The following is a 10,640-nucleotide window of genomic DNA, read 5'->3' as shown; positions in this document are numbered from 1 at the left end:
TAATATATAGAATTGTAATTTTTTTTCAATTGCATCCTCCTCTAAGTTTTTATAATTTCATCCTCCAATTGTTTCCTATAAGATACAATCCCTATTTAATTTTATGATATTTTCGAGGCGTAAATTAAAGAAAAGGTATGCAGTTTTCTGGTCATCAATCTCTCTATTGCAGTTTGGACAAGGATTAGATGTTACATGTTGAAGCCCGTTTATAACGGCCAAAATATACTATAAAGCAACACAGTTGAAATATTAATTGCTGAAATTAGGTGTAGTAGAACTGCTAAACCACTGATCAGTTGTGGAATTCGATGACAGCGGTGACCGGATATTCTTTAGCAATGCAACCACATCACAATCCGGAGGTTCTTTTTTCTTTGATGCATCGTTATCGCCATGCTCCTGTTCCAGATTCTCCAACTCATACCCTCCACTCTCCATTGCTTTTAGTTCCTTTAGCACCTCATTCATACAAGGTCTGATTTCCTTGCCCTGCTGCAAGCATAAAAAAGCCAACTCTGCAACTGAAGTTGTCATTCTTTTAATTTCCTCATCTGACTTGTACCCAAGATATGGGTCAATCAACTCATCAAATGCACATTTTTGAATCTTGTTCATTGCAAATGTGGCCAAATTAATCTCATGCTGATTCCTAGTCATATCAACAGCAGGCATTGATGATATGAGCTCAATGAGGACAACTCCAAAGCTATAGACATCACTCTTAGCTGTCAGCTGGTAACACTGATGGTATTCTGGGTCAAGATAGCCAGGTGTTCCCTGTGGAGCAGTTGAGATGTGAGTGACATCGTTGGGGAACAACCTGGAAAGCCCAAAATCTGCAACTTTCACACAGAAGTTGTTGTCAAGAAGGATATTGTTCGTTTTTACATCCCGGTGAATGATATCAGTAGCATGCAGATAAGCCAATGCGGTAGCCGTTTCTATGGCAATCCTCATTCGAATAGTCCAAGTTAGTGAACCAGATTTGGCTCGATCATGATGGAGATGATCTGCAACTGTGCCATTGGGAATGTATTCATAGACAAGGAGGAGCTCGCGGCTGTGGCAAGAAGTACACCCATAAAGAGACACAAGATTTTTGTGGCGCAGGCGAGTAAGGATTTGAATTTCATTCATGAACTGCTTTATCCTCTTACGATTGTGTTCATATAGGCGCTTGACTGCAACTTCCCGCCCATCTCGGAGTTTGCCTGTCGAGATTGATAAATAAAAATAGAAAAGCCCATAAATAAAGTCGCTAGCTTTCTTTCTTTCTTCCTTTGTTTTTCAGTTAAGAAAACCTACCGTAAATTGTTTTTTCAGTTAAGAAACGTACCGTAATATACAGTTCCAAAACCTCCGTCACCAAGTTCGTGTTTGGAATCGAAGTTGTTTGTGGCTTCTTCAAGTTCAGAATAGGAGAAGATGGGGACCCCAAAGTAGTTGGTGTCCCCTTCCGGGTCTGATTTTGATGAGGGATCTGAAGAAGCATTTGCTGAATTGACGTTAGAGGAAATGTGTGCTCTCTTGTGTCGATGCCACCGGATGAAGAATATGGACACCAAAATTATTAATACCATGAAAGGGACTCCGAGACCTGCAGTTGAAAAGAAGAGTACTGTACTTTTAACTTGAATATATCCTTTGAGGAAATTATTTTACTGGCAGGAGGTTTTTCATTGAACGTTGTTGCCGAAACATATGCAGAAGAGAAAGTGAAATGTTGAGGAGGTAAATTACCTAGTCCGAGCTTCAATCTCAATTTTTTTCTCTCTGCAACACAAATAAAAAAGGAAATATGGCATTAATGCAAAACTTAAAAGTTAAAACAACGAATTTATGCATGCTTTGCCAAATCGAATTCTCCAATATTTAACATGCACAAAAATCAGCAAAGAAAAAAAATCAGAGCAAGGAGCACCTGCTTATGAGTGTTATGGGATTTTGTGGCAAACTAAATTCTATTCTCACGACCCATAATTGTAAACCAAACCCAGTAAGCTAAAATCAATTGCATAGAAGACAGGAATTTAGTGGAATACCAGATATAAAGGATAGTTGGTCTAGTAAAATGTCTTAAGGTCCTCAGGACTATACTGGGTCGTAGTATACAAATACAAATAAACTTACATGTATTTATCTCTCCCTATTTTTGCTGTGTCCATGCATATCATACATACCTTCAATTGAATGGATGCATTTGGGCTTTCCTTCGAGGTTTTGACATTCCCCTCTTTGCAAATAACAATGATGACAGGGAAACAATGGGAACATTTCAATTGAGAAGTTAGCTGTTAACAGCCTGAATATGTCACCATAACTCTCGGTTTTATTCACTGGGAGCTGAAGAATTGAACAGGTAGGTGGAGGACTAGGTAGACTGGTGTTGCGAGTATAATAGATGCTGAAGTTCTTGCATCCTGTATAGTTAAATTCAAGATGCTGAGGAAAATTGACACTGGGGTCAGTACATTTTTGAATAAAGTTTAGGTTGGGAGAATTGTAGATTAGAGAAGTATGGAAGACTCAAATTGTTGAAGGAATCGCATGAATTGGATTTCAAATGCCTCCGTAAATCTTTATCAGTGATTGACATGGTACCAGCCTGAGAGATGTTGTTAAGTTCAAACCATTTTCCTCCCCTTACTAGTTGGATCCTTTGAGAATTTTCGTGACAACCGTCCACCGCATAGGGACCGCATATCTCAGGACTTGTGTTGTTGGTGAATGGGAACCAGATTTCTCCGAGCTTTCCACAATTGAAAGGCAGACAATTCTTGAAGGGCCAGCCATCTTCTTCGGAAGCGCAAATAAGCAAAGGGTGAAAGAGGGCAAAGAAAACTAGCAAAGGGACGGGAGCCATCCCCGAGCTCCCAATTTCTAGAAACAAAATGGAGACACCAACAGGATCAACTTCTCTTACTAGAACTATGTCTTGGTGTCTCTTCAAAGTACATATAATTCTTTATCTGGCAACACACGTAAGTTGACATGGAAACTTGAGTAGGAAGACTTGTAATTAAGATGGACAGCAGGTGGGGTAGCCCTGCGAAATTTACATGTTAGAAATCGTCTGTTTGGTCGGTGATAGCACCAGCCCAGTAAAGTTGCACCTGGTATTTGAAAGACTCCTTCCCACTGGCTAGCAAATCAAAGAGAAGTTGACCTATTGACTTTTCAAAGTCTTCTTCCCAAATACCACGCAATATTAACAGAGACTTCTTTGCAGCTTGTTATAAACAAGAAAGCGAAGTATAGGGTTTCGCTAAATTAGATAAGAACCCTGTGGTAACAATGCAATAAGGCATCCTTCTCAAACAATGGACTCCATTACACGGTCCCGGAGCTTACTAGATGCCAAGGATGGAGTTCTAGGGAAGATCAGAAATTGGTGAGAGAGAAATGACACATTAAGCCTCCAAGGAAAGTTCAGACGTGGAGGAGGGATCATAGAGGCAGAGGTGTAATTCATGGGTCATAGTCATCTCTAAACTAAAAATAAAAAATAAAAAAAAATAGTGGCCATGACTCATGAGTCCAAAGATGATGTTTCAATTACTTCCAGTCCATGGGCAGTCTCTGTGGAGGGATCCACGGAAAAACCTTTCTACAAGGAAAATCAATTTGTTGCATAGTAATAACTAGATAGGGGGTAGCGCTTATACCACCGGATAGCTCAATTGTTCTTTTTTTAACGTTAAAAAAATTGTTAAGATGATGTAAGCGTTTTTAAAAAAGAAGAAAACATTTTTAAAATGGTTGACCTGGCATTTCAAACGTCAATGTATGGATTATTCTCGTGTTATTTGGATAGCGGGTGCAATAACATAGCATGCATCGCCTATTCGTTGGCATGCCATCAAATTTTTTTAATAATATTTATGCTTGTTTACCAGAAAAACTTTAAACTTGTAATCAGGGGAGATTTCATCTTTTCATTAGTACATTAGTCTTCTATATTTTTTTAACAGTCAAATGACTAAAAAGCCATAAAAACAAAAAAATATTAAACTATCTTTTCAAGAGTTTATTCATATTTTTTATTTTTTAAAATGTAATAAAATGATTAATACACCTTTCTACATAAAAAAAACATTAACTACACCTAGTGGCTTTTTTGTATTTTTTTATTTTTTTTATTATTATAATCAGGTTGGTTTAAGGGTAATTTAATCATTAAATATTAATTAAAAAATGGTTGACGTGGCATTTCACATGTCAGTGTGTGGGTTTTTCTCATGTTATTTAGGCAATCGGTGCAATGATGTTTGGTTGCAGAACAATTGCTTTAAGGGTAGATTTCGAATTGTCTTGGTGCCCCTTACATTCTTGGTCGCCGTGTATAGCCAACGAGTTTCTGGTTTGGCACCAATAACCTCTTCTTTTTTTTTCTTTTTCTTTTCTGCTTCTCTCTCTCCTATTTAATTGTCATGCCTGACCCTCCAAACTTTCAAAACAATCTTCAATTTTTTTTTTCTTTAGATTTGGTCTATTTTTTTCATTCCAATTGATTTAATTTGAAATAATATATAGAATTGCAATTTTTTTTCCAATTGCATCCTCTTTTAAGTTTTTGTGATTTCATCCTCCAATTGTTTTCTATAAGATACAATGCTTTTTTTTTAATTGATTTTTTTTTGGTAAATTTTTTAGATTAATATTTTTTTTATTTTATTTTTCAATATTAAATTTGTTGAAAATTGATCTTCTTGATTGTGACAAGGTCTAAGATTTTATGGGCTACAAGTTTAGGAGATTAGCCCAAGTATAAGATACAATGCTTTTTTTAATTGATTTTTTCTATAAGATACAATTCTTTTTTTTTTTAATTGATTTTTTTTTGGTAAATTTTTTAGATTAATATTTTTTTTTATTTTATTCTTTAATATTAATTTTTTTGAAAATTGATCTTCTTGATTGTGCCAAGGTCTAAGATTTTATAGGCTACAAGTTTAGGAGATTAGCCCAGGTATAAGAGATTCAACCGATTTTGCTTTTTTATTTTACCTTTTTTTAAGCCAATGTTTTTTTAGTTTATCATTTGACATTTATTTAATTGGAGATTAGACTGCATTATTTTTTTTATTTGCTTTCTATATGAATTTTCACTTGTTTTGAAAATGACTCAGGTTATCTCGAGTCTTTTTATTTGTCGTTCTTTGTTAAATTTAGCTTTCTTATATAAAAACATTTTTATTCAATTAAATTAATTGATTAAATATAAGCATGATATGATCACTTTATAATATTTTATTTGGTTTGTTTCTAGGTCGTTGTTGTTACAGCGTGTGCAACCTCTTTTGATATTGTCGTCTAACCTTTTGTAATGATATTAGAACCGTCTCAATGAATTTTTCTGATGGTAAAATGATGACCACGACAGAGAGACAATGAGTCGCTAATAGGCTTTTCTTTCCTATACTCATGAGTATTATATTGGTAGCTCATTTTTACACCTAATTATTGCCAAAAAAAAAATTGCTTTATTTATTGTTGATATTTTTTTAATTATATTATTAAATTAATCGAATTTGGTGAACCTAGTCAAATAAATGATAATATTCTCAAATGTTTATTGATTATTTAAAAACATTTGCGTCATCTGAATATTTTTTTTTTGTCAAATTATTTTATTTTATTTTATATATTTTTGTTGTATTTTCTTATTTATGTTATTTAAATTAGTTGAAAATCGAGAAGTCGAGATAATGACACGAGGCTTGTATTTCTTTTAGAAACACTTACATTGTCTTAATATATGTTTTTATATTGAAAACAAATTAGGTTGACCCGTTAGCATACGGGGGTCATCTTTCCAGTACATAATACATGGAGTTTCTTAATTTTGTCCTTGATTGAAGCAGCAAGCTGCAGGATTGTTCGTATCTCGAAATTCCCAATAAAAGAAGGGCGACACGGCAATTAGCAGTTTGTTTTCTTGTCTGAAGTGAGGTCTCTTTGGCCCCACTCTCGCAACACTTGCAGTTCTTCATCCATGCAACACGCTATTATTGAGTGGATAATTTGACAGGCAAGACTTGGTGAAAAAGACTGAAGAAAGGATGGAGATATGCCTACCACACAAAAATTAAAAGCTTCGAGGAATTTTTGCATTTTAAAAAAAAATACAGTACTGAGAACTGCTGATTTTCTTCCAGTAATTTCCCAAATCTTTTTATTGGAGCATTATAGCAAGGAACGAGTTAATTTGGCAGATCAAGCATGCATTCAGCCACAACAAAAAGACAACTTGGTGGATTTTTCTGTCCAGGAAGTTTCTTGTCATACATTATGCTTGCCACTTTCACATTTGTGATTGTTAAAGAATACAGGGAGAAATTTCTTGTAATTTCAAGGAGGGCATTTCAATTATTAATCTTGCTGCAGGCGTGTCATTCTTCGTCCACATGACCACTCATACAGTGCAAGCGTGCAACTATTTTAGATTGCGAAGTTGTGGAAGGCCATCGGAATTGGATGAACGAGTCTTCGGCATCTTAATTATGCAAACAGCATGTAGTCTTTTGAGAGAAATACACAACATTGACTAGCTCAGGCCATAGAGTTTTACAAGACATTTTGGGTACAATGCGTCCTGGTCTCATGCAACGAAGATGCGATGAGTATTTGGAACTTAAAGGTCATGAATTATGACAGTGGTTGTTTAAGAATTTGAATTTGATCCGTGAGGAGATCTTGGAGGGGAACACAGGTATGGTTTCGGCGGGATTGGCAAGGACTCAAGGCTTCCTTGCAACATTTAAACTATTTAAACTATTTTTGAAGAATGTTTCTTCCTCAAGCAGTTAAGGAAAGTTTAGTAAATCACGCCATCTATGCAAATGTGGTGCTAGACATTTCGAGGAGGTAAATTACCTAGTCCGAGCTTCAATCTCAATTTCTTGCTCTCTGCAACACAAGCAAAAAAAGGAAATATGGCATTAGTGCAAAACCTAAAAGTTAAAACAACGAATTTATGCATGCTTTGCCAAATCGAATTCTCCAATATTTAGCATGCACAAAAATCAGCAAAAAAAAATAAAAAAATTTAGAGCAAGGAGGACCTGCTTATGAGTAATATGGGATTTTGTGGCAACCTAAATTCTATTCTCACGACCCATAATTGTAAACCAAACCAGTAAGCTAAAATCAATTGCATAGAAAGAACAGGAATTGAGTGGAATACCAGAAATAAAGAATAGTAGGTCTAGTAAAATGTCTCAAGGTCCTCAGAAGTATACTGGGTCGTAGTATACAAATACAAATAAACTTGCATGTGTTTATCTCTCCCTATTTTTGCTGTGTCCATGCATACCATACATACCTTCAATTGAATGGATGCATTCGGGCTTTCCTTCGATGATGTGACATTTCCCTCTTTGCAAATAACAATGATAACAGGGAAACAATAGGAACACTTCAATAGAGAAGGTGGCTGTTAACAGCCTGAATATGTCACCATAACTCTCGGTTTTATTCACTGGGAGCTGAAGAATTGAACAGGTAGGTGGAGGACTAGGTAGAGTACTGGTGTTGCGAGTATAATAGATGCTGAAGTTCTTGCATCCTGTATAGTTAAATTCAAGATGCTGAGGAAAACTGACACTGGGGTCAGTACATTTGAATAAAGTTAGGTTGGAGAATTCTAGAATAGAGAAGTATGGGACACTGGCTGGAAGACTCAAATTGTTGAAGGAATCGCATGAATTGGAATTCAAATGCCTCCGTAAATATTCATCAGTGATTGAAATGGTATTAGCCTGAGAGATGTTGTGAAGTACAAACCATTTTCCTCCCCTTTCTAATTGGATCCTTTGAGAATCTTCGTCACAGCCATCCACCACACAGGGACCGCATTTCTCAGGACTTGTTTTGTTGGTGAATGGGAACTTGATTTCTCCGAGCTTTCCACAATTGAAAGGCAGACAATTCTTGAAGGGCCAGCCATCTTCTTTGGAAGCGCAAATAAGCAAAGGGTGAAAGAGGGCAAAGAAAACTAGCAAAGGGACGGGAGCCATCCCCGAGCTCCCAATTTCTAGAAACAAAATGGAGACACCAACAGGATCAACTTCTCTTACTAGAACTCTGTCTTGGTGTCTCTTCAAAGTACATATAATTCTTTATCTGGCAACACACGTCAGTTGACTTGGAAACTTGAGTAGGAAGACTTGTAATTAAGATGGACAGCAGGTGGGGTAGCCCTGCGAAATTTACATGTTAGAAATCGTCTGTTTGGTCGGTGATAGCACCAGCCCAGTAAAGTTGCACCTGGTATTTGAAAGACTCCTTCCCACTGGCTAGCAAATCAAAGAGAAGTTGACCTATTGACTTTTCAAAGTCTTCTTCCCAAATACCACGCAATATTAACAGAGACTTCTTTGCAGCTTGTTATAAACAAGAAAGCGAAGTATAGGGTTTCGCTAAATTAGATAAGAACCCTGTGGTAACAATTCAATAAGGCATCCTTCTCAAACAATGGACTCCATTACACGGTCCCGGAGCTTACTAGATGCCAAGGATGGAGTTCTAGGGAAGATCAGAAATTGGTGAGAGAGAAATGACACATTAAGCCTCCAAGGAAAGTTCAGACGTGGAGGAGGGATCATAGAGGCAGAGGTGTAATTCATGGGTCATAGTCATCTCTAAACTAAAAATAAAAAATAAAAAAAAATAGTGGCCATGACTCATGAGTCCAAAGATGATGTTTCAATTACTTCCAGTCCATGGGCAGTCTCTGTGGAGGGATCCACGGAAAAACCTTTCTACAAGGAAATCAATTTGTTGCATAGTAATAACTAGATAGGGGTAGCGCTATACCACCGGATAGCTCAATTGTTCTTTTTTTAACGTTAAAAAAATTGTTAAGATGATGTAAGCGTTTTTAAAAAAGAAGAAAACATTTTTAAAATGGTTGACCTGGCATTTCAAACGTCAATGTATGGATTATTCTCGTGTTATTTGGATAGCGGGTGCAATAACATAGCATGCATCGCCTATTCGTTGGCATGCCATCAAATTTTTTTAATAATATTTATGCTTGTCTAAAGATTAAATAGCTTCCCAATTAATTTTTTAATAGCTAAAACATAGTTTGAAATTATAAAAACACTAATGGATTCTCAATCGATTTTATAATGACCAATGACTCATATGTAAAAGATTATATTGCCCAAATAGCAAGTGCATTATGTTTTTTATTATTATTATTGGAAGAGCAAAATAATAATTATACTATTATATTATAATGAATCTATGTTACCCCATAATATTAAGCACTCTTTCACGCTCGTCTCTTGATGCTAAGAAGCGCGAAGAAGCGAAAGGTGAAAGAGGGCAAAGAAAACCAGCAAAGGGACAGGAGCCATCGCTCCCAATTTTAAGAAACAAAAATAGGAAAGGAAACACCGACAAGAGGATATATATATATCTTGTTGTGTGCTTACTAAGCACGTCAATTTACTTGGAAATTTGATATGGAAGACTTGTGAAATGGATTGAAAGAAGTGCGAGGAAGTTCATGTGAGACTTCCAGCTGCCCTACCTGTTCTATTGATCATCACTTACAAACAATCGACTCCTTAATTCTTGAAAAATAAAAACGAAACCGTTCCCTATTAAACACGCAGATTGACTTAGTAATTTGGGAGAGAAGACTTCATGAATGAGGGGGGGGAATTGCAAGGAAAAGAAGACTTCAGCGACGTACTTTTCCAACTCTATTTTCCAGCATAAAATTCCACCGTCAACCATAATTCTATTCCCTTTACTTGAATCTTTTTTTTTTTTTTTAGAATGTGAGGAAACCTCATCCTCCGAAAAGCACATTTTATGGGCCCAGATGAATGAGTAAAACTCCGACTGTCCCATGCTTTTACAAGAGATGCACGCTTTGACTCGAACTCAAGACCTGCTATGTAGATTTCAAGTCCTTTATAACCACGTTACGCCTCTTGAGACTCCCTTTACTTGAACCCCTCACGCTTCATCCATAAAAAATGACAGACTGTACTTTATATTTATATATATATATTTATATATATAATATATAAAAAAAAAGCTAAAACTAAATATGGTTGTTCGGCCAAAGATTGTTTTTTGGAAATTTTGTGTATTTTTTTACATAAATAATTACAAAACTCTTATTTGTATTTGAATTTCACTTTCCCTTTATATTTCTATAAATTATATTTTTTATTGTATAGTTTATATCTTCAATAATATTATTTTACGTCTTTAACATTATATTTTGTTCGAGTTTTTTGTTTGCCCAAAATGAAAAGTATAATTTATAAAAGTACACGGGAGAAAATGAAAGTTAGATCAAACCATAGAATCTATTCTTCTTCTTTTTTTTTTAAATTTTGGTTCTTGAAGTTAAGAAGTTGTATGCAAATATCCCTAAACTTAATCTTTCTTACAACAAGGTCCCTCAGTATTGAGAGAGGAAAGAGAAGACTGGAGAGACAGGAAGGTTTGGGTTTTTTAATTTCTAGAGGGCATTGGAAAGTGTTGGGATTCAAAATGGTTTTTGCCAAATGATTGGATGGTGTTTTTAGGTTAAAAAAAAAAAGTATGTGAAGGGCCAAAAACAGCAATCCCCATTTGTGCGGTGACAAAATGATCATCGAAAGTTGCAT

The 10,640-nt window shown here is 35.6% G+C and overlaps 1 protein-coding gene across 1 annotated transcript; it reads right to left on the bottom strand.

Moving 5' to 3' along the window:
* Positions 1-112: 112 nt before the first annotated feature.
* Positions 113-8,081, bottom strand: LOC118045876 (LEAF RUST 10 DISEASE-RESISTANCE LOCUS RECEPTOR-LIKE PROTEIN KINASE-like 1.1). Its single transcript, XM_073411926.1, has 7 exons — positions 7,328-8,081; positions 6,880-6,912; positions 2,605-2,883; positions 2,184-2,528; positions 1,744-1,776; positions 1,340-1,600; positions 113-1,214 (listed from the first exon to the last, which is right to left on the bottom strand). The coding sequence occupies exons 1-7, from the start codon at positions 8,019-8,021 to the stop codon at positions 253-255; spliced, it is 2,607 nt and encodes an 868-aa protein (XP_073268027.1). The 5' UTR covers positions 8,022-8,081; the 3' UTR covers positions 113-252.
* Between the last annotated feature and the right edge of the window lie 2,559 nt (positions 8,082-10,640).

This window comes from Populus alba, chromosome 10, assembly GCF_005239225.2.
Source record: "Populus alba chromosome 10, ASM523922v2, whole genome shotgun sequence".
NCBI lineage: Eukaryota > Viridiplantae > Streptophyta > Magnoliopsida > Malpighiales > Salicaceae > Populus > Populus alba.
This window is presented reverse-complemented; position numbering and strand designations above follow the sequence as displayed.

Bases quoted from the DNA above. Each gene is read 5' to 3' on its own strand.
- LOC118045876 (XM_073411926.1), bottom strand. From the start codon at position 8,021: ATGGCTCCCGTCCCTTTGCTAGTTTTCTTTGCCCTCTTTCACCCTTTG. The intron at 1,601-1,743 runs GTAATTTACCTC...TTTCAACTGCAG, and splicing joins GAGATTGAAGCTCGGACTAG to GTCTCGGAGTCCCTTTCATG. The intron at 1,215-1,339 runs GTACGTTTCTTA...CAATCTCGACAG, and splicing joins TTTTGGAACTGTATATTACG to GCAAACTCCGAGATGGGCGG.